At 32.3% G+C, this 24,898-nt stretch overlaps 2 protein-coding genes across 2 annotated transcripts; both read left to right on the top strand.

Annotated features, from left to right (window-relative positions):
• The first annotated feature begins 207 nt into the window (after positions 1-207).
• Positions 208-1,949, top strand: LOC115985403 (putative F-box protein At5g55150). The gene is made up of 2 exons (XM_031108345.1): positions 208-395; positions 708-1,949. The coding sequence occupies exon 2, from the start codon at positions 734-736 to the stop codon at positions 1,871-1,873; it is 1,140 nt and encodes a 379-aa protein (XP_030964205.1). The 5' UTR covers positions 208-395; positions 708-733; the 3' UTR covers positions 1,874-1,949.
• A 3,397-nt stretch (positions 1,950-5,346) lies between these two features.
• On the top strand, positions 5,347-6,353 carry LOC115985404 (N-terminal acetyltransferase A complex catalytic subunit NAA10). The gene has a single exon (XM_031108346.1). It carries the CDS (start codon positions 5,560-5,562, stop codon positions 6,142-6,144), a length of 585 nt encoding a protein of 194 aa, XP_030964206.1. The 5' UTR covers positions 5,347-5,559; the 3' UTR covers positions 6,145-6,353.
• Positions 6,354-24,898: the final 18,545 nt, after the last annotated feature.

The following is a 24,898-nucleotide window of genomic DNA, read 5'->3' as shown; positions in this document are numbered from 1 at the left end:
GAATATTGTTAAGCGTGCGTGATCTGATCCACTAGCCAATTTAAGACCCGCTTGAATATTATTATTATAATAATGTCACACAGAGGAGCCTGAAGTCAATTACTACAAATAAAAAGGTAATGTAAAAGAGGTAATTGGAATAGGTGAACCTTCTCCTAGTCCTAGCCGAACTCTAAAAATAAACCTTCTCCTAGTCCTACCCGAACACGGTATAATGGCAGTATATAAAATGGGCCTAGACTCTGTTTCTGAGAGATCCAGACTGAGTCGCTTACCCTAACAAAGACGAATAAGCGCCTCTCTCTCTCTCTCTCTCTCTCTCTCTCTCTCTCTCTCTCTCTGTCGCTCGCTTTCGTCAACCACCCAAGCTCTGCCTCTAAACCCAACAAAGTTCTGTGAGTTCTGTTTCTTCCATCACCAATTTGCTTTTCCTTTTGTGTTTTTGTTGATTTTGGTTAGTGGGTACTTTACAATATTCTTTCAATTTTTTTTTTTTCTCTTTGCAACATATCAATGTTTATGTGTTTAATCCAAAAAACACGCAAAAAAATAATAATATTCAAAAAAAAATTACGATTTACTATTTAGTGTATTACATGTTGTCACTAATAACAATATTCTTCGTAATCAATTTTTCAATGTGTAATTTTAAATTGAAAAATTCTAAAATTTTCTTTGTTCACTACTGTTTTTCAATGTTTTAACAGCAAAAACACCATATCCATACATTAAGATGTCTGAGTGGGCTGATCTTCCACATGATATCCTCATTGAAATAATGCGCAGACTATCTTTCTATGATGATTTTGTCATGTTTGGTGCCACTTGCAAGTCATGGCAAAGTGTTTGTTCATTGGAAAACCTTCCATTATCTCCTAGGTGCCCTTGGCTTATGCTTGCTGAAGATAATGAACAAAGAAACCCTACACGTGTCTTTGTCAACTTATTTGATAATAAAGTCTACAACTTCAGATTGCCTGAGCTTGTTCGAAAAAAATGTTTTGGAACGTCTTTTGGATGGTTGCTCAGTGTAGGCACCGATTTTCAGATGAATCTCTTCCATTCATTGTCTAAACACCTATTAAGTCTTCCGCCCCAACCAAATTTTGAGGATCTAGATCATCATGATGATGATTTCAAGATAATCTTTGTTGACAAGTGTGTTTTGTCAAGGAATCCGTGGAACTTAGTAACTCATGAATATGAGGGTGATTGCATAATCATGGTTATTTATTGTAATATTAAGACACTGGCCTTCACTAGACCGGGATATAAAGTTTGGATTGACATAAAAAGTCATTCTCGATGTTTTGATGACATTGCATTCTACAAGGGAAACTTTTACGCCGTAGACTGTCATGGTGAAGTTTTTATTTGTCACATTGATGATGATAATGCATTCACTAAATCTGTTACGCCACGTCTATTGGGAACTAGAGCTGATATGCAAAAGTATCTTGTTGAATCATTGGGAGAACTTTTGTTGGTTTCACGCAAACTAAAAGGTAATTTATATGCGGAGGATGATATGGATGAAACACCTTATATGACAACTGGGTTCACAATTCTAAAATTAGAATGTTCTATTGAAGGGAAAGGCAAAAATGAATACAAGTGGGTGAATGTTGACAACTTGGGTGATCAAGCATTGTTTTTGGGTTGCAATTCATCAGTGTCTTTGTCTGCATCAAGCATCAATGGATGCAAAGCTAATTGTATCTATTTTACGGATGACAATATTGAATTTTATTTAGCGACCTCAAATGGTGGGGGATACGACATGGGTGTATTTAACATGGAAGATGGAAAAACTGGACAGCATTACCAAGGCGAATCCCTCTCTTACTATTCTACTCCAACCTGGTACATTTAACTTACGTCTGTAGGTTTAAGTAATTGAAGCTAGTGAATGTGTGCAAAGACCTATCGTTGTTCTTTGGTCTCTTATTAATCGGTTTATTGAATAATACAGTTTTTGTTATTAAAATTAATTGCTATAATTTATAAGTTCTCCTGTTTATTTGTTTTCATAATATGATGCCACACTTATATTTTTCACCACTATGATGAACAACCGAGCATATCAACCTTACTTTTGTTTATTGATGTAGAACGCATTAGTCCTCAATTTTAGTCACTACCTTACTCTAGGACATAGAATGTGCATATTCCGGATGTCAAATACATGAAAAAGGCTTTTGATGCTATTATGAGACCACGGTGATTTTTTATTTTTTTTTTTAAATCGCTAGGTAATTCAAAGAAACTGACTTTGGTGAAAGGGAGGTCAAGCCTTTAGTATTGCTTACTTTACTAAAAATACAAAACTAAATAGTTGTGACGTAGTAAACAAATGAATAATTTAGAAGTTTTGAATATCTATCTAGTAGTAAAAAAAGTGTAAGGGTAAAAGAAAAGAATTGGAGACTTCTAATTCAACCCTAGCAGCTTTCCTTTTTAAAATCAAACAATTCATTGCTTCTAATTTATAGCATAAGTCTCTCAAAAAAACAAGTAATCCAAGAACTGGCAAGAAGTGAGGGAGGCAGCCCCTAGAGTGAGTTTCTGAATGCCAATGGGAATTGGTATTCTGGAAAATATTTAATAGATAGGCTAGAGAAAGAAGCAACCAGCAATATTATTATACATCCATTAAAAGGAGGGATATTACATGTGAGGAAAGTTTGCGTTGGTGCTTTGAACGTTTCTCTCAAATTGTATACAATGGACTGATGGAGTTTATGAAATCGCAAAATAGAAAAGAGAGCTTAATGGCATTAAGAGGTGTCTAAAATTTTCTGTCTATTTTAGTATGTGTTTGGATAGAGATTATCTCAAGTCTGTGTTTTCAATGTTGCGTTTTCTCTTTTTTTTTTTTTTTTTTTTTGTTCAGCCCCCAATGGTTGACAAGTCAATTGTGAACAGTGCTCTCGTGCACTGTTCACAGATCCCACAAATTACTCTTTTCAGCAACTTTTTCATTAAAAATGGGTCTCATAGTACCATTCATACATTTAAAAATTATTTCGTTACAGTATTTTCAATTTTCAGTTTTCAGTTTCAGCAAAATAAGTTCTATCCAAACGGACCCTAGTATAAAAACTTATTTTTTCTATTCTACACAGCAACTTTTCTAAAAACGCAAGGCAATGGCATACATATATACAAAACATGAAATGAAGACAAAAAAAATTATAAAATGTAATTACCAAACTTGCAAAATGAATTAAAATGCATGCTTTAATTTGTTGTTTCCATGTTTTCATTGGTTCAGCACATCTAAATATCTGGTTAGACTCCTTTAGACCGAATATTTAATGCAAAATTTGCTTGAAAGTTTAGAACTAATATAATAATCCGTGAAGACTATGATTCTTTTTGTGCTCTACTGTTATACGAGTCATGTGACATTTATGAAAATAACGGTACTATAGCATACACTAATGAGATAAGACTTTAAACTTTATAAGAAATCAAAAATCGTAGCACAATATTATAACCTCTTTTTCCATTAATATATACTCTTTTATATATATATATATATATATATATATACACCTTTAATATGTACTTAAAATAACAAGTTAACAGATAACAACCAGCAGATTGGTTGAAAGTTTGGACGGTTTAATTTTAACTTAATACTAATAGATTAAGTGGGTTAGCTTTAGGGTAAAATTTGCTAAGTAGTACCATTTTAGAAATTTTTTTTGGTAAATAGCATGTGACTGAAGTTAATTAGTTATATATATAGACTTTTTTTGGAACTTGAGTTTGAGTTGGAACTTGAGTTTGACAAACTCGAGTTCCAATTAGTATTGGTGCATACTGCTTGAAACTCAAGTTTGTAAACTTAAGTTCTAGCCCAAACTCGAGTTTGATATACTCGAGTTCCAAAAACAGTCTACTTAACTAATTAATTTCATTCATGTGCTACTTTTCTAAATTTTTTTCTAAAAACATGCTATTTGGCAAATTTTGCCTTTGTTTTAGCCATGTGTTATATACTAAAATTTAGATATTTTTTTTACCATTTTTGTATAAATTCAAGATGTTGTACTTCCATTAAATCCTTTGAACTATATATACACGTCATTATGTATGTTTACACACACAATGAAAAAAGTATGATTCATTTTTCAATTTTAGATATGTGAGAGAGAGAGAGAGAGAGAGAGAGAGAGAGAGAGAGAGAGAGAGAGAGAGAGAGAGAGAGAGAGAGAGAATTAATGAGTAGCAAATAAAAAAAAAGAGCCCCAAATTTGATATGAGATGGAGACCAAAGGGAAATGAAAACTAATAGTCCGTTTGGATTGAGGAAGAGGGAGGGAGAGTAGAGTAGAGTAAATTAGAATTGGTCAAATAGTCTATTTTTAGTCAACTCTACTTTACTTCTCTCCACTGCTCCTCCTTTCCCCCTCAATCCAAACAAGCCATAAATCCCAATCCAACCGTTGGGTTTTAACTGTTTTAAAAAAACTTAATCCGCCATCTAACTTGACTCTCCATTGCATTTGCAAGCGTGAACACTATCACATGTCATCCCTCTAGAAAGGTTTTTTTTAATAGAAAAAATGTTGTATTTGAGAGTATTTTTATTGGAAAATCATGGATTTTGAAAAGTGAAGGAGTTGCCACTTATTTTGTATTTTTTTTAAGGGAAAATTAAACAAGATATAAAAATCATTTTTATTTGATTGACTTAATGGATAAGAAAAATAGTCTACGTTCCGCCAAGGATGAGTTCGAGGGTCAAATTACGTCGTGGGAAGATGTGAGGCACCCACACATGCTCAGTATGTTTACCGGTCTCTACTAAGTAACTAAGGGCTATTTGGTGTTCAATTAATTAGTCGATGGACACAATATTATTAATCCAATTTATTACATCAAATCAAGCAAGTAGTTAATTTGACTCATAGATCTTTTGAAATCCATGAGTCTTGTCGTTAAAGGTGTTCATTGTGTAGTTTTGATTTGTTTTTATCACTGCACTACACAATGCAATTTGGCCAAAACCTTCACCGCACCACATCTCAATTTTCTAGTAACATGTGGTGTATCACAGTGCGGTTTGATTGGTTTTAGATTAATTGGAACATTTTTCAAAATTTTGAGCTAGATTGACCTTGTCAAAACTTATTTTTTCTTTTTATTTTAGACCAATTTTAAAAATGATATTCTGATTTTTTTTTCTTTATTTTGGGTTAATTAAGAGTACCCCCAACAAATTTTTAAATATGAAAGGACTATATTCATATTCATATAATATTAATATAAAAAGTATATATTTATACATGGGTGTGAGTGTGATGCAATTTGGTTTTGTAACACAAAATTGCACAACCCATCTCAATCTATCGTGAAAGCCCAAAACTAAATCCCAATATTTAGAATCCAAATACCTCTTTTACATTTCACTCATTCCCCTTCCTTCTCTCTCTCCACAAAAGTCCCCAAATCAAAAACTCCCACCACACAGAAAAAAAAACCCTAACCCTAAACCCCCAAATTCAAAATCCCCCACAAAAATCAACCAAATCAAAGACCAACTCAACAATGGTGTGCATACGCAAAGCCACAATCGACGATCTCTTAGCCATGCAGACCTGCAATCTCTTCTGCCTCCCGGAGAATTACCAGATGAAGTACTATCTCTACCACATCCTCTCATGGCCGCAGCTTCTCTACGTGGCCGAAGACTACAACGGCAAGATCGTGGGCTATGTGCTAGCCAAAATGGAAGAGGAAAGCACCGAGTGCCACGGCCACATCACGTCGCTCGCGGTGTTGCGCACTCACCGCAAGCTCGGGCTGGCGACCAAGCTCATGAGCGCAGCTCAGAACGCCATGGAGCAAGTGTTTGGAGCCGAGTATGTGTCGCTTCACGTGAGGAAGAGTAATAGAGCTGCGTTTAATTTGTACACGGAGACTTTGGGGTATAAGATTCATGATGTGGAGGCTAAGTACTATGCGGATGGTGAGGATGCTTATGATATGAGGAAGCAATTGAAGGGGAAGCAGTATCATGGACATGGACATGGGCATGGGGGACATGGGCATCATCATCACCATCATCATGAGCATGGAGGTGGGTGTTGTTCAGGGGAGAGGGTGGAACCAAAAGGGACTGGGAAGAAGTAGGCCAGGGTGAACTGAGGTGAAGTGGTACTGCTATTCGGTTTTTTTTTTTTTTTTGGTTGTATTTTGTTGGGTTCCATTATGTGAGGAATAATGGTTAATGGGTATTTGTTTAATTATACATTGAACTTAATTTACAATGATGGGCATGGATATCTAATGTTATATGCACTTTTTTGTGTCAATTGTATTAAATTCAGTTGCCAAGGTTATATCTTTTTGGGTCCTATTTATTGTGGTTGCTTTAGTGAGGAATAATGGTTAATTGTTCATTGAACTTAATTCAGCATTGATATCTAATTTTATTTCACTATTTTTGTGTTAATATTATTGGATTCAGTTGCCAAGATTATATCTTGTTTTTGGGTTTTTTTTTTTTTTTATTGGGGTGGGGGGGGGGGGGGGTGTTTAGGAATAATGAATGACTATTTATTTAGTCATACATTGAACTAAAGGCATGAATATCTTATGTTTGCACTTTTTTTATCAATTGTATTGGGTTCAATTGCCAAGGTTATGTCTTTTCGGTTTGTTTATTGGGTTGCTTTGGTAAGGAATAATAATTGATAGGCATTTGCTAATTTCTTCACTGAAGTAAATTTTACTATGATGGACATGAATATGTAACGTTATTTGTTTTTTTTTTTTTTTATGTCAATTCCATTGGGTTATCTTGTCAAGTTTTTTTTTAGCTTTCGACCAAAAAAAAAAAAAAAAAAGTGTCTTTTGAGAACTTTGGTAGTATTTCTACTTAAACTTTACTGTTGCTTAGCGAGATTGTAGAACTTGTTTGTTGGTTTGTTTGTATGGGTAAAAATGCTTAATGGTTTCCACATTGAACTAAATTAACTATGTCGGTCATGGATAACTCATGTTATTTTACTTTTTGTGTCAATTGTATTGGGTTCTATTGCCAAGGTTACATCTTTCTAGATGTTTGGTAGTATTTCTACTTAAATTTTATTGTTCCTCAGAGAAATTGTGTTTTTGTGCTTGTGCGGGTGCAGATGTGGGCCATGCGGTGCTGGTGCATGTGTGGGGGTGGGTGCGGGTGCTTGCATGTTCAGGCGTGGGGGTGTGTGTGGGCGTGTGTGCAGCTGCGGGTGTGGGTGAATGCCTGCGCCTGCTTCTGCCGTGCGCCTGAGCTCTGCCTCTGCCTTGCGCCTGTGCCTGTGCCTGTACTTCTGCCTTGTGCCTGTGCTAGTGCTTATGTTTGTGTGTGTTTGTGTTTGTGAGAAATTGTGCTTACTGGTTTTTAGCTAGTTTCTAAATTGAACTAAATGCACTATAATGGGCATGGATATCTAATTTTATTTTCATTTTTTGTTTATTGTATTAGGCTCCTTTGCTAAGGTTACATACATCTATATAGAAGCTTAGTAGTATTTCTACTTAATTTTTATTGTTCCCCAGCAAGGTTTTGGGTTTTTTTATTGGGACTTTTGTGGGGAATGATGCTGAATTAGAATCTACTTGCTTCTACACTGAACTAAATTTACTATGTTGGACATGGATATCTGATGTCAGTTGCGCCTTTTGTGTCAGTTGTATTTCTACTTAAAACTTTATTGTTCCCTAGCGAGAAGAGATACATGCCAATGGAATGGTGTTTGCTCTGTATCTGTGTCTTACAAATTTATCATAGGAATGAAAATTTTATTTTAAATCATGTGTGGATGGGTGAGTGTTTCATTTGATAGAGATTGGATATGTTTTGATTGATAGAATGTGGATTTTCTTTTTCTTTTTCTTTTTTGTCAATTGCATTGGTTTCTATTGGCAAGGTTCAATCTTTTGGAGCTCTGATAGTATTTCTACTTCTTTACTATGCCCCAGTGTGGTTGATGCTTTTGGATTGTCAATGCACTTTATTACCTATGTAGTTTAAGAAATGGAATTTTTGAAATGTTTGATGGTTGTATTATTTAAGCTCACGGTTGTGCATTGGTGAGAGTTTTATTTGTTATAGTTTGGCCCTCATCTGGTTGATAGATTGAGGATTTCTGTCTCAAACTATTGGTTTTTGGGCTATATTTTGGTTTGTTTATTAAGGTAACATCTTTTAACCAGAGGAATCATATCCCATATGAAGAAACAAGTTTCTGAAATGGTAACATCAATGTGTGTAATGATGAAGCAAAACATATATCAATAATAACCTAAATGTTAAGCGGAGCTTGGGTTGGAATGGTCTAGTTCAATAATCTCATGTTTCACTTGCATTGCTAGCATGCTTTGGTAGGGTTTATCTGTGTGTGTGATTTATGTAAGATCAATAAACATGTGGCCAATCCTATTGATTGCTTTCATATAGTGATTGATATTGATAGTAAAATTTAAAATGAGAAGTTTGGAACTCCATTTTAAAGTTTTGGGTGTTACTCTGTTGAGAGGATAATAGAGCCTAGATTATTTATCTTAGAAGCTTAAACCAGAATTAAGAGGATAAAGGTGGCTGAGGTAAACTAGGTCTTGATTAATGAATATACAGCTAATTTTATTGTTTGTCAATGAATTTTGATACTGAAATGTTAGTGGCAAAGTAGTGTTACTATGTTGTACTCTAGTTGTCTGTCTTGTTTAGTGTTTGCTATTTAATTAGTATGTTTTTTAAATTAACATGCCAATGCAAACATCTGGTTGTTTGATCTTGCCACCCACATATTACTGAACTGAATACTAAGATAAAATTAAAGATAATGATGGTTGGGGTGGTGGGGTGGGCTGATGTGGAATGTTCTAGTAACCAAGATCAAAGTGATTATCCTGATTTGGCAAGATGGTTTTAGTTATATTATCCTTGGAGCTAATCCTTTGTAGTAATGATTTATTTTAATTGGATCGACAAACCTAGTTGATTGTAAGGAAATCTTACCTGAGTATGATGATAAGTGAGTCGGCCGCTGTCACATGATCCATAATGTAGGCTTGAATTTATTAATCACTACGTTTCTTCTTCGTACTCTGTTTCTTTGGGGCCGTAGTTGGGGTTTTACGTAATGTATTTCTATTTATGATTTCTTACAATCTGATAGCTTTTGCTTTTGAATTTTTTGTATTTGTTTCAAAGATACAGAACGCGCCGTTTCACTTAAAGAATTATAAGGAGGAAACGGTATCATTCCAAATAGCAATTGGTTGAAGTTGTTAAAAGCGCAGTAATTACTGTTGGTTGTTAGATATTTTCCACATTTCCAGGAGTTTGTTATTGATATTTTAGGCATATCTGTTAGGTAAATTATGTATAAATAGCAGGCCATGTGTATTATTCTCATTGAAACAAGATTAATAAAATTATCTCAATACTCTGATCTCTCTTCTTCCTCACACTCTCCCTTCGATTCTGTTACATCTTTTTTGTGTTCACTATGGTGATAATCCCACATGGGTACAACCAAATCTTTGTATGATGTTTGCTGTATTGTTATGTGTATAAGAATCAGCTTGGAAATGTATGGACTTCCACACAAAAAAAAAAGGATCCTATCCTTGTACTGGTTGACATGTTATAGTTCAAAGGGGAGGAGAGCTGTATATAGAATTGAAATGAGGATGATGTTGTAATAGTTCAGGGGGAGGAGGGCTGTATGTAAAGTTGAAATGGGTTAAGCTTCCTTTAACTCAACTAGCTGCCCGTGCATACGGTGCAACTTATTATTAGTTTTCTTTAATATTTTAATAATTTTTTTAATAATATTTACTAATGATCTTGTAGTTTAACTATTGATAATTTTCAATAATTTTTACTAATGATCTTTCAATAATTTTTGAATTCCCCATTCCTAACTATCAATCTAAAAAAAAAATTCAATAATTTTTCTTGCAAGAATGTGTAATATTTAGTTATTTTATAGACAAAATAGAAAGACATTAACAGTAGTATAATGATTTGATCATACTATATATATGTGTATGTGTGTGTGTGTGTGTTTATAAATTGGAAATTGCATGACATAGTGACTAATATAGATAGGCATGTTTTATGCCTGCCAAAAAATAAAATGCAAATATCCTTTAATTTTTTTTTTTTAATTCTTGATTGTGTGTTAAAATTTTATAATTTTTTTTCCTTTTTGTTGGACATTGTTTCAATTGTTGCATAAACAACTAAATTTGAGCAGAAATACCATATTTCAAATCAATTGTTTCTCATATAAATCTTAGAAAAATAATATTAAAATTTCATTATGCTTAAAATAATTAATATAACAAAATAAACATTTATTCTATCAGTATCTAATTACATAGAATAAATACTATACATGCCGCTGAAAAGAGTTAGGAAATTTAAACGGTTAAGATTCATTTTAATGAATTCATAAATATTTAATTTTTATGGCTTGTGTATCAATTGTTTTTAAAGAAACTAAACATAAGCAATAATGTCATATTCTAAATTTATTATTATTATTTCAATTAAAAATTATTTCTTATATAAAGTTTATAAAAATAATTATAAAAATTCATTTAAAATAAATAATTAATGCACAATTATAATAATTAATATATCAATGAACTAATATTTTGATATAAATGCTGACTTTATTGAAGTAAAAGCTTAAATATAGATAATCTCAAAGAATGCACCATATGACACAATCTCATGCTCTCCAACCGACCAATCCAAGGTCTCTGCGTTATATATATCTATATTGTTGTTATTGTTGTTCCTTATCCTAGATTATTATTGTTGTTAATAGGTTTATATGGTTTTTGAACCAATGATTGTAACAGTCTATAATAGGATTTGACTGGAAACTGGAAAGATCGAGAGACGGAAAAATATGGAACCATCATTATTTGTGCTGCTTCATTCTATTTTGGGGGAAAAGAAAAGTAAACAACTATTTTGAAGAAAAAAAAAATATATATATATATATATATATTTGGTTTAATTGGTCGTCCTACATTAACAAATGGTAAATGTAGTTTTTGTGAAGCCAATGAAACTAGAGAATCAAATTTGACTGGGGGATAGACATACTGCGTTGTCGTCAATTAGAGACGATTTTTGCATGAAAGAGAGTCTGTTGGTACAACTCTTGTAATACAAATTTTGCCATAATTTTGATGTGGTTAATTATAAGTAGTGATGAGTACAATCACAAAAGATCACATCAGAGTTGTGCACAAAAGTTATAACGTTAGAAGTCGGACAAAAAATTTGACTTGCACTTGATGACACTATTTGCATTTTTTCTTTACTTGATTAGTGACAATATAAAAATGTTATGAATTTTTATTTACTAAAAACAAGCAAATTTTAAGCCGTGATAGGATATGCCACGGCCAACTCTCTTAGGCTTTATGCGAGTAAGGTAAGGAGATTATGTTTACAATGAAGGTTGATATTGGGCGAGTTGGTCACTTCCTCTGATAGGTATTTCTTAGGCCACTTTTTCACTAGTTGGTCACTCCCTATTTGGACTGCTATTAAGCTTAGTCTTGCTGTAACTCCTGCACACTCATTCTTTGCTTAAATGTTGTTTTTCTTTTATGAGGCGTGCACACATAACATAGGTTTGATTTTTGAGAGCAATTACTTAACGTAATAAAATGATGAATGATTGATAGAATAGAATTATAGAACTGTATTTTGCGTGTAAGTAGTCATCCTTATCACAATCTCAGTTGATGAAACCAACACTGGAAAAGTGATAAAATTTCACTGCACTTTTGGCTACCTGTGGGCTTTGTGAGGTGAACTTGAGCATTCACATCTGAGTTTGCACAGCAATTGCTATTTTACCATCAAAAAAATTATTTTGTTTATTATATCAACCCACTTTACAATATCCTCAATATCTCAATCTCTATTCTTTTGCCATTTCATTTAAATATTTTTATTTTTATTCTTTATTTACTCTCTTATCATTCTTTCTTTATTATTTGTTTTCAATAGTCATAATCAGGGACGGACCCACGGTAGGGCGGGGGCCCATTGCCCCCCCACCCCCAAAAAAGAAAAAAAGCTAGTGTATATATATATGTGTGTGTGTGTGTGTGTGTGTGTGTGTGTTGAAATTTTAAATTTTAGTCCTAATACCCTCAATTAAATAAATAAATAAAACTGGTATACATATGTAATTTGAAAAATTAAGATTTGCCCTTAAATATATATATTTTTGGATCTCCTCTGAAATAGCATCGAGTTTCATTTTGATAAATGTGTTGAAATGTTTAAGAAACACTTATTTTATATGTTATACTTTGTTGACATTTTTATAATATCAAATATTTAAGAAAAACTTATTTTATATGTAGTATTTTGTTGAATATGAAATAGATGTTAGTTTTTATTTTCATAAAAAAAAAATGTTTAAAGCTTTGGCCCCCCTCATGCTCGAATCCTAGTTCCGTCCCTGGTCATAATTAAAGAGAGAGAAAGAGGAGATATTTGTTAATAAAATTAATATATTTGGTGTTACATACACGACTACAATAGTTGGTATATATGAGAATTAACTGTTTTTCGTTGTTAAAAAATTTAACAATACATATTCGGATGAAGCTTATTTTAGGCATCTATGTTGGTAAAATAGCAATTTTGCTAATGCTTTTACAAGGTCGAAGGTGAAAAGTATGGTATGTCCTTAAACAGGACATGTTTGCTTTACACCACATGGTGGGTTCACTGGCTTACTGGTATGGGCCAAGGAAGCCATGTGTACAGAGAAAGAGAACTGGTTGAGTAGGAAAATGGAAATCAATCTCTAATTAACTAGAGCAGCCAAAAAGTAGAGAATTGCTTTTAGAAAACCTTTTTTTTTTTTTTTTTTTTTTTTGAGAAGATAGCAAACCTTGATTGATTGGGATCATGTGATGTAATAATGACTTCAACCCAGTCAAGAAAAATGGAAATTTGGGTGGAATACTTGCATCTCAGTTTCATGGACCCTTTGTTCTCTAACTTTGACACTTCACATGAAAAGAAATTGTAATTTTAGTCATTTCCTATGAATTTGTTTTTACCATCTACCTCTTGGAAAAGTACAAGCATTTTGCTTGTTTTCTTTCTTTCTTTTCTTTTTTTTTTTTTTTTTTTGGCTGAATGCATTTTGCTTGTTTTTTTGGGAAACTAAACCTGGTGCGACTGATTTTCTAGATATTGGACCAATCTATTGTAAGTTTGAATGAACTGGCCGAAGAATATTGGACTAGAATTTTGTTTGGTCTTGTAAGCAGTGTTGTTGATACCGTACCGTACCGGCCGGTACAGTCGGAATATACCGTACCGGCCGGTGATCCGGTACGGTTAACCCCTACGTTTCGTACCGGTAAAAATACCGGCCGTACCGGCCATACCGGGCAATACCGGGCGTACCGGCCGGTACAGAATTTTTTTTTTTTTTTTTTTTAAGTTTTGTAATTTTTGAATTTTTGTTAGGAAAGAATGGTAACTTATTTGCATTAACTTATTAATATTATTTGTTTTTTTAGTATGCAATGGTAACTTTTAAGCTTTCTATTTTATTTTTTTTTATTTTTTTTCCTTTTAATTGATACTAAAGTTTAAAACCATGAATAATTAGTTTTGAATTGAGGAAATATTTTATGGTAAACTTTTATATTTATTATAATATATATATATATATATATATATACAAACACATACATACATACATATATATATATATATATTTATAAATATAAAAAATAGCGGTAAACCTGAAACGGTACACCGGTATTGACCGATATTCGAAATATATCGTACCGGTAGCCAAACCGGTACGGCCTCCAGTACGGTATTGACATCCTTGCTTGTAAGCCAAATGAGACCATTTTCTCAGAATTTGAGCTCACACTGTTAGGGAAACTTCATACGAGTTTCGTGGGTAAGGATACGATTTTTAACAAAATTGGAAACATGTAATAATACTGGTATTATGATGTTTAAATATCTTAAAACTTTTTTCATAAGCTATACAATAAAATATAGTTATTCTACTCTCTTTAGACTTAGATAGAAGACTCTAAATCTTTTATTTGACAATAAAAATTTTACTAGTTAAATAAATATAAACATATACCATCTTTTATACATGAGCCAATAATTATTAACTTCAAACAAAATAATTTCTATAAATTGTGGTTCTATCTCCAATTGGGCGAGATAGAATATAAGAATTCCCCTTCCTCTCCCTTAATTTGTAGTAGAACTTGAGCAATATTGCTTAAATCCAACCTACTCAGAATCCAATTTTACACCTAATGTGTAATATATGTATATGATTTTATGAACATATGTTTTTAGGATATTTATTAGTAAATTATTTAGAGGAAAGATTTTATGGAAAAAATAAAAAATGACTAAATTTTTCTATAACTTTTTTAATTTTTCATAAAAAATTTATTAAAATAAATAATTAATATATATTTTAAAAACATACGTTAACCAGATATATATATATATATATCGAACATCCCGACCATAATCATTAATGAATGTAGGAATTAATAGGACCCGGCCCCACCCTTTTGAAAGTGAGGTATCTTAGCAAGAAATAATATATAGGGCCCCCAACCTTTTCAAAGTGGGGTATCTTAGCAGCTACTACACGCAACTAGAATTATTGCTCAAAGTTTAATATAATTTCCAGGTTGACCAGCATCAAATAATGCACAAACAAATTAGCAAAATAATAATAATAATAATAATAATGCATAAACAAATTTTTATTACTTGAGTTTATTTTTATTTTTGGACTTGGAATTTTTTTGTATTACTGAGGGATTGTGAACCATATATATCTGAATTCTGAATGAAACATTGTAATTCTTTTCTTCAATATAAATATTTATTGGCTAGTAAGTAGTAAATAGAATATCTATGTCATTCCTGTAACTTGTTATTATTTCCGGCCCTATAGTTGAAAATTTTCATTTCGCTTTGTTTTACACTGCAAAAAAAGCATGTAACATGCATGGTATCAAATAGAAAAGCATGTAACATGAATGGTATAAATAAATGGTCTAAAAATGGGTATATACTTCTTCCCCATTTCAACATGTTCACATACAAAGAATTGTCAATTAAAGATGTAAATCGAATCTGAAGGCAACAACTATGTCAACTATGTTACTATTTTCAACTAGGACAATTCAGTGCCTTTTTTTTAATCTTTTTTTTTTCTTTGTATAAAGGTATTAGGTGTTAGAAAACGTGAAACCTAACTTAGAATCAACAAGATGCTAACAATGGAATTTTTTTATATCTTTTTTGAAAGAGAACAATGGAAAATAGAGAATAAAAAATACCAACCCATGTCTCAAAAACACCAAATTTTACATGGTTCATTTAGAACTAGGAATTTGACCCCCAAAAAAATTGCTTTTTTAATTATGAAAACTACAAAAAAAAAAATAAATACAATGTTGAAAATGACCTAAAGAATTACAATCAAACTATCAGGATTCAGATTCTCTTAATATTAAATTCTTTTACAAATACAACAAAATCTCACAATGTTTTCACAACAAACAGTATTAATCCAACATAACACCAAAATAAAATAATATTTATAATGACCCATAACTCAAGACAAGTGTTATTCCTTTTCTTTTTCTTAAAAGTTAAAAAAAAAATGTTGTAAAATTTGATTGTGTACCTAAACTTTCTATATTTCATTTAACCAACACAATTTATTAATATCCTCCCATATGGGCCATATCCATATACCGTCATTTGGTTGGTAGGAGGCTCTATACAAATCTAGAAAAGGAATAAATAACAATGCAAGGGCATGTACAACGACGTATCAACCACGTGGTTATAGAAGTCAAGAAAGTTTTTTAGGATTCTCAAAATATATATATATATATATATTCTTTAACCCACTAGATAATGAATCCCATCACATACAGAATATTATAATCCATAGCCAATACCAAATGTTGCTGTCATGCTTCGAATTATCAATAATTTTAAAGTATAATGCCCAATTCGTTGGCTATCTTGTCTCAAACATATAACATATTCCCCCACATTGAAGTTTGTAACAGATATACAAACAGTATTTTAGCCAATGGAAAGTGGTTTTCTTGGTTAAAGATTTTCCAGTAAAATATAAGTATGGTTCGTACAAAAAAAAACAAATGCAATACGACCTTTATAAATTGCATACGTATAATGTGACACACATGAAAATAATAGTGGAAAGAAAAAGCTTTTAAAAGGCCAATGTATATATTATTTTAAAAGGATCATATCAACAAAAGAGATTCTGAGATTTTGTTTTTAAGTAAGAGCTAAGTTTTGGGATATAGTTTAATTGGGATTTGCATGGTGAGTCACATACCATACCTAGCTACATGAAGCTAGAGCTTTGCTTCTTCATGAGCTTTTCTATATAGAACTATATTGAATGGCGAGTAATGAAGTGTTAAACTATCTTCTTCATTAAGCATGTGTTTCACATAAAGTGAAGCACTTGCTACTTTCTAATGAAAGTGGTGTTATATAGTGTTACTATTTAATCAAAGGGTCTTTTTTCCAAATTTAATTTTGAGCTCCTTTTCATAAGGCCTTTAAAGCAAAAGAAAGCTATAAAGGAAGAGACAGAGTCATAAATAATGTACCTTTTGACTGGTTTCACTTGCACCTTAAGTTGGTCCTTGCATTAAATTTTTTTTTTTTTTAATGTGTAATTTAAACATATCTTCAAAAATGGGAAATTCATATAAGGAAACCATGTAGCATGTAATGTTTATCATCTTCTTCACATAGTGGTATTTGCAAAACTACCTTGTGAAGGTGAAAAACTGTCTTGTTCTAAGAAAAATCAAATTTGATAGGCATGTGGATGTACGGTACCAATGCAAATGCAAGAAGGACCACATGGCTTTCATGATTTTAACGGAAGGTATGCTTTAAATAAATTGAAGACTGGCACTGACTCTCTGTCTGAATTTCAAACAGGAAATTTTTTTTTTTAAATATATATTAATTTCTATGATAATAATTACATCCAACAGTTGCTTCCAAAGCATAAAATTTCTATATTTTCTTTTTGCCTATTGGTAGATGAATCACTAATTTTAACCTTTCGTGGATTAACTAGCAACCTAGTTAAGCGAAGTATTTTTTTTTTTTTTTTAGTGTCTCAACCTACAGCTTCTACTCTTGATAATTGCTCTTTAGACAGAGATCGAACTCCAGATCTCTTATGTGACGACAAAAGATTTTACTAGTTGAACTAAAATGGAACCCAATTAAGCTAAGTTAAAGACCAATGGTATGGTTAATACTTAACACCAATCAAATTTTTAGTATTTTGACTATTTTCGGACCACATTCTCTCTCTACTCTTCCTCCATTCATTCAAACATAGGGAAGGGAATCTTCATCACATAAATAAGCCTTGGATAAAAGCCTTATTCAAATTCAAATTCCAACATTAAATTTTCTAGTGGTCACCTCAACAAATTTTTCAAATCAGCTGCCATGAATTTGATACTAAAGAGGCATCTCCTCATTTAAGGGGAAAAAAAAATTGGGTTTGATACATGATAACATGAAGGGCATTTAAAGCACAAACCTTGCTAATTAATTCATTGATAAAGTCATCTGGAAAAATAAAATTAAAATCTCAATCCTACAGTACACCATTGCCTAAAGGCATTCGTTAGCATTTCCCAACATTTTTTATGTAAACATGTGGCCAACCCTATTGATTGCTTTCAAATAGTGATTGATATTGATAGTAAAATTTAAAATGAGAAGTTTGGAACTCCATTTTAAAGTTTTGGGCGTTGCTCTGTTGAGATGATAATAAAGCCTAGATTTTTAATCATTAGAAGCTTAAACCATAGTTAAGAGCATAAAGGTGGCCGAGGTAAACTAGGTCCTGATTAATGAATATACAGCCTTTTTTTTTTTTTTTTTTGTCAAATGAATTTTGATACTGATGTGTTTGTGGCATAGACACTATGTTGTACTCTAGTTGTCTGTCTTGATTAGTGTTTGCTATTTAATTAGTATGTTTTTTAATTAACATTCCAATGCAAATATCTGGTTGTTTGATGTTGCCACCCACGTCTGATTATTGAATTGAATACTGAGATAAAATTAAAGATAACGATGGTGGGGGTGGTGGGGTGGGCTGGTGTGGAATGTTCTAGAAACCAAGATCAAAGTGATTATCCTGATTTGGCAGGATGGTTTTAGATCAATATATAATGTTATCCTTGGGGCAAATCCTTCATGGTAATTTATTTTAATTGGATTGACAAACCCAGTTACTTGTAAGGAAATCTTACCTGAGTGTATGATAAGTGAGTAGACCACTGTCACTTCGCCCATATGTAGGCTTGAATTTATTAATCACCATGTTTCTTTTTGGTACTCTGTTTCTTTGGGCCGTATTTGGGGTTTTACACAAATGTATTTCCATTTATGATTTCTTACAATCTAGCTTTTGCTCTCGAGCTTTTTGTATTTGTTTCTTGGCCATAGCGTTCACTATCATGAACACGATGTTCATTCCATTTAATAAAATTCTTATAACTGGTGGAATTGGTGCTGCTATTGGGTCGGGACTGGAGCGCGGCGTGAGAATGCGAGGATATATGGGGTGTTGAGCAGTTTTCTAAGAGGATCGTGTTTTGGAAAGTGGGTGCGTAGTTGGGGTTGTAGAGTTGGTGGAGGTTTTGGAAAGGATGATTACACGTGGCCTCGACTGTGATCATTATGTTTTCAGTCACTATGAATACGACGGGGAATTCGCTTATGAAGATGTTGCTGTTGTTGCAGCTTAGGCTTATATTGCAGCCTGAGGAGAACCCAAATGGGGTATTGGAGAGTGTTGGAGCCGCACGAGCGGTTGCAGGTAGATACATGGGCTGTGAGTAATGGAAGGAGAAGGATTTGTAGAAGGACAAGACTTGGGTTTCTTATGGTATTGGAAAATGCTTTTTTGGTTGTTTTTGGACAATGAAAGTGGATATCTGGGACAGTGTTTTATGTGTTAGGATTGGAGTTCAATCAATCAGAGATGGTGTTTGCACGAGAGAAAGTCTGTTGGCACAACTCTTGTAATGCATATTTTGCCATAATTTTGATGCGGTTAATCATGAGTAGTGACGAAAAAGTGACGAGTACAATATAAAAAGATCACATCAAAGTTGTGCACAAAAGTTATAGTGGTAGAAGTCGGACAAAATATTTGACTTGCACTTGATGACACCATTTGCTTTTTTTCTTTACTTGATTAGTGACAATATAAAAATGTTATGGCTTTTTATTTACTAAAAACAAACAAATTTTAAGCCGTGATAAGATATGCCACGGCCAACTATCTTAGGCTTTATGCGAGTAAGGTAAGGAGATTATGTTTACAATGAAGGTTGATATTGGACGAGTTGGTCACTTCCTCTGATAGGTATTTCTTAGTCCACTTTTCAGTAGTTGGTCGCTCCCTATTTGGACTGATATTAAGCTTTAGTCTTGCTGTAACTCCTGCACACTTCTTAAATGTTGTTTTTCTTTTATGAGGCGTGCACACATAACATAGGTTTGATTTTTGAGAGCAATTGCTTAACGTAATAAAATGATGAATGATTGATAGAATAGAATTATAGAACTGTATTTTGCGTGTAAGTAGTCATCCTTATCACAATCTCAGTTGATGAAACCAACACCGGAAAAGTGATTAAATTTCACCCGTACACTTTTGGCCACCTTTGAGCTTTGTGAGGTGCCCTTGAGCATTCACATCCGGGTTTGCGCCGCAATTGCTATTTTATCATCAAAAAAATTATCTTGTCTATTATACCAACTCTCTTTACAATAAACCCAACATCTCAATCTCTATTTTTTTACCATCATTTAAATATTTTTATTTTTATTCTTTATTTACTCTTTCATCATTCTTTCTTTATTATTTGTTTCCAATAGTCATAATTGAAGAGAGAGAAAGAGGAGATATTTGTTAATAAAATAATATATTTGATTTTATATACACGGCTACAGTAGTTGGTATATATATATATGAGAATTCACTGTTTCTCGTTGCTAAAAAATTTAGCAATACATATCTAGGTAAAGCTCATTTTGGGGGTGTATGTTGATAAAATAGCAATTTTGCTTATGCTTTTACAAGGTAGATGGTGAAAAGTATGGTATGTCTTTAAACAGGGCATGTTTGCTTTACACCACATGGTGGGTTCACTGGCTTACTGGTATGGGCCAAGGAAGTCATGTGCTTAGAGAAAGAGAAATAGTTCTGTCGGAAAATGGAAATCAATCTTTAAGAGCATTCACATCAGCTCTTTTATAAATGTGTAAAATACACATTTTGACCACTTTTACATATTTTGAACCAAAAAACACTCCACATCAATTCACTTAAAAGTGTGTAAACTTTTATAAAATTATCAATTAGCTACAGTACCCATGTAAATTTACATGGGCACTGTTGCATGTGTATTTAGTTTTTTAATAGTTTTTTCTCTCTCCTCTCGACCTGACTCTCACCTCCCTCTCTCTCAGGCGCTGTGCGCTCTCTCTTTCTCTCACAAAAAACCCACTTCATCCTTTCATCCTCAGTTCTCTCTCCCTTTCTCACATCTCTCTCTTTCTCTCTCATTCAAAGCATGCTACTGGAGTTCACAGCGTGGCAAGATCGGCGCGTGGTGTGGTCTCGATGGTGGCGGTGTGGGTTTGGGTCGATGATTGATGGCAGCGACGTGGGGAGGTCTCGATGGTGGTTTAATCTAAGTTTATGGTGTGGGTTGGTCTTGGTTTGTGTGGGTTTGTTTGGTCTGGGTTGATTTGGGTTGTGGGTTGATCTGGGTATGTGTGGAGGCATAGAGACAATGGTGTTTTGATCGGCCTTGATTTTTCTTTGTGTGGGTTGATCGGTGTTGGTTGATCTGATGTTGATTTTTCTTTGATTTTGGGTGGAGATCGGGTGGGTTCTGATGGAGTTTTGATCGGCGTGTCTAGAGATCGGATTCTGATTTAATGGCTTTTGGTTTCTGATGATGGTGGTGATGGTGGCTAGGTGGTGATGATGGTGGTGATGGTGGCTGTGGGTTTGTGAGAGAGAGGGGCAATGAGGGAGTGAATAATAAAACATTGTAAAATAATGAATATTTTATTGAATAAATGCGTAGAACAGATAAACTGATGTGGGTGTTTTGTAAAAGTAGAGGTGTAAAATAGAAAAAGTAGGGCTTTTCGTATAAAATAGACACAAAATTTAAAAGAACTTATGTGAATGTTGTAAGGGCTCGTTTGGTACATGTGTTTAAATACATATTTTCAATTTTTAAACAACATTATACGTATTTCCACACATTTTTTCACTCACACTTATTTCCAAAAAATACAAACAACGTTACTAAAACAACATTATCAAACATATTCTAATTAAATAGAGCAGCCAAAAAGTAGAGAATTGCTTTTAGAAAAACTTTTTTTTTTTTTTTTTTTTTTTTTTTTTTTTTGGGAGAAGATAGCAAACCTTGATTGATTGGCGATCATGCGATGTAAAAATGACTTCAATCCAGTCAAGAAAAATGGAAATTTGGGTGGAATACTTGTCACTCAGTTTTATGGACCCTTTGTTCTCTAACTTTGACTCTTCACATGAAAAGAAATTGTAATTAGTCATTTCCTATGAATTTGTTTTTACCATCTACCTCTTGGAAAAGTACAAGCGTTTTGCTTGTTTTCTTGGGAAACTAAACCTGATGGCTGGTGCGACTGATTTTCTAGATATTGGGCCAATCTATATTGTAAGTTTGAATGAACTGGCCGAAGAATATTAGACTAGAATTTTGTTTGGTCTTGTAAGCCAAATGAGACCATTTTCCCAGAATTTGAGCTCCCACTGTTGGGGAAACTTCGTACGAGTTTCGTGGATAAGGATATGATTTTTAATAAAATTGGAAACAGTGTAATAATGTTTAAATATCTTAAAACTTTTTATTTCATAAATACAATAAAATATGGTTCTTCTACTATCTTTAAAGTTAGATAGAAGACCCTAAATCCTTTATTTTACAACAAAAACTTTACTAGTTGGATGAACGTAAACATATACCATCTTTAATACTTGACCCAATAATTCACTTCAAACAAAATTATTTCTGTAAATTGTGGTTCTATTTCCAATTGGGCAAGATAGAATAAAATAATCCCCCTTCCTCTCCCTTAATTTATAGTAGAACTTAAGCAATATTGCTTGAATCCAACCTACTCAAAATCCAACTTTACACATAATGTGTAATATATATATATATATATATATATATATATATGATTTTACTAACATATGTCTTTAGGATATATATTAATAAATTATTATAAGAAACTTTTTATGAAAAAAAAAAATAACTATATTTTTTTATAATTTTTTTAATTTTTCATAAAAAAATTCTTAAAATAAATAATTAATATATATTTAAAGCCATATGTTGACCAGATATATATATATATATATATCGAACATCCCGACCATAATCATTAATGACTGTAGGAATTAATAGGACCCCCAACCTTTTGAAAGTGAGGTATCTTAGCAAGAAATAATATATAGGGCCCCCAACCTTTTGATAGTGGGGTATCTTAGCAGCCACTACACGCAACTAGAATTATTGCTCAAAGTTCAATATAATTTCCAGGTTGACCAACATCAAATAATGCATAAACAAATTAGCAAAATAATAATAATAATAATGCATAAACAAATTTTTATAACTTGAGTTTATTTTTATTTTTGGACTTGGAATTTTTTTGTATTACTGAGGGATTGTGAACCATATATATCTGAATTCTGAATGAAACATTGTAATTCTTTTCTTCAATATGAATATTTATTGGCTAGTAAGTAGTAAATAGAATATCTATGTCATTCCTGTAAATTGTTATTATTTTCCCTATAGTTGAAAATTTTCATTTCGCTTTGTTTTACACAGCAAAAAAAGCATGTAACATGCATGGTATCAAATAGAAAAGCATGTAACATGAATGGTATAAATAAATGGTCTAAAAATTGGTATATACTTCTTCCCCATTTCAACATGTTCACATACGAAGAATTGTCAATTGAAGATGTAAATCGAATCTGAAGGCAACAAATATGTCAACTATGTTACTATTTTCAATTAGGACAATTCAGTGCCTTTTTTTAAAAAAAAAAAATTCTTTGTATAAAGGTATTAGGTGTTAGGAAACATGAAACCCAACTTAGAATCAACAAGATGCTAAAAATGGAATTCTTTTATATCTTTTTTGAAAGAGAACAATGGAAAATAGAGAATAAAAAATACCAACCCATGTCTCAAAAACACCAAATTTTACATGGTTCATTTAGAACTAGGAATTTGACCCCAAAAAAAATTGCATTTTTATTATGAAAACTACAAAAAAAAAAAAAAAAAAAATACAATGTTGAAAATAACCTAAAGAATTACAATCAAGCTATCAGAATTCAAATTCTCTTAATATTAAATTCTTTTACAAACACAACAAAATCTTACAATATTTTCACAACAAATAGTATTAATCCAACATAACGCCAAAATAAAATAATATTTATAATGATCCATAACTCAAGACAAGTGTTATTCCTTTTCTTTTTCTTAAAAGTTAAAAAAAAAAAAATGTTGTAAAATTTGATTGTGTACCTAAACTTTCTATATTTCATTTAACCAACACAATTTATTAATATCCTCCCATATGGGCCATATCCATATACCGTCATTTGGTTGGTAGGAGGCTCTATACAAATCTAGAAAAGGAACAAATAACAATGCAAGGGCAAGTACAACGACGTATCAACCACGTGGTTATAGAAGTCAAGAAAGTTTTTTAGGATTCTCAATATATATATATATATATATATATATATATATTCTTTAACCCACTAGATAATGAATCCCATCACATACAAAATATTATATAATCCATAGCCAATACCAAATGTTGCTGTCATGCTTGGAATTATCAATAATTTTAAAGTATAATGCCCAATTCGTTGGCTATCTTGTCTCAAACACATAACATATTCCCCCACATTGACGTTTGTAACAGATAAACAAACAGTATTTTAGCCCATGGAAAGGGGTTTCCTTGGTAAAAGATTTTCCAGTAAAATATAGGTATGGTTCGTACAAAAAAAACAAATGCAATACGACCTTCATAAATTGCATACGTATAATGTGACGCACGTGAAAATAATAGTGGAAACAAAAAGCTTTTAAAAAGCCAATGTATATATTATTTTAAGAGAATCATATCAACAAAAGAGATTCTGAAATTTGATTTTTAAGTAAGAGTTAAGTTTTGGGATTTGCATGGTGAGTCACATACCATACCTATATGAAGCTAGAGCTTTGCTTCTTCATTAGCTTTTTTATATAGAACTATATTGAAGGGCTAGTAATGAAGTGTTAAACTATCTTCTTCATTAAGCATGTGTTTCACATAAAGTGAAGCACTTGTTGTTACTATTTAATCAAAGTCTTTTTTTAAAAATTTGAGCTCCTTTTCATAAGGCCTTTAAAGCAAAAGAGAGCTATAAAGGAAGAGATAGAGAGTCATAAATAATGTACCTTTTGACTGGTTTCACTTGCACCTTAAGTTGGTCCTTGCATTAAATTTTTTTTTTTTTAATGTGTAATTTAAACATATTGGGAAAAATGGGAACTTCATATGAGAAACCATGTAATGTTTATCAAATAAAAAATTATTTATTTATTTTCACCATCTTCTTCACATAGTGGTATTTGCAAAACCACCTTGTGAAGGTGA

This window comes from Quercus lobata, chromosome 4 (genome assembly GCF_001633185.2).
Source record: "Quercus lobata isolate SW786 chromosome 4, ValleyOak3.0 Primary Assembly, whole genome shotgun sequence".
NCBI classification, from domain to species: domain Eukaryota; kingdom Viridiplantae; phylum Streptophyta; class Magnoliopsida; order Fagales; family Fagaceae; genus Quercus; species Quercus lobata.
Note: the sequence above shows the minus strand (reverse complement) of the source record. Positions and strands in the feature narration are given on the sequence as shown.

Excerpts from the sequence above, each read along its gene's own strand:
- LOC115985403 (XM_031108345.1), top strand. The coding sequence starts at position 734 with ATGTCTGAGTGGGCTGATCTTCCACATGATATCCTCATTGAAATAATG.
- LOC115985404 (XM_031108346.1), top strand. The coding sequence starts at position 5,560 with ATGGTGTGCATACGCAAAGCCACAATCGACGATCTCTTAGCCATGCAG.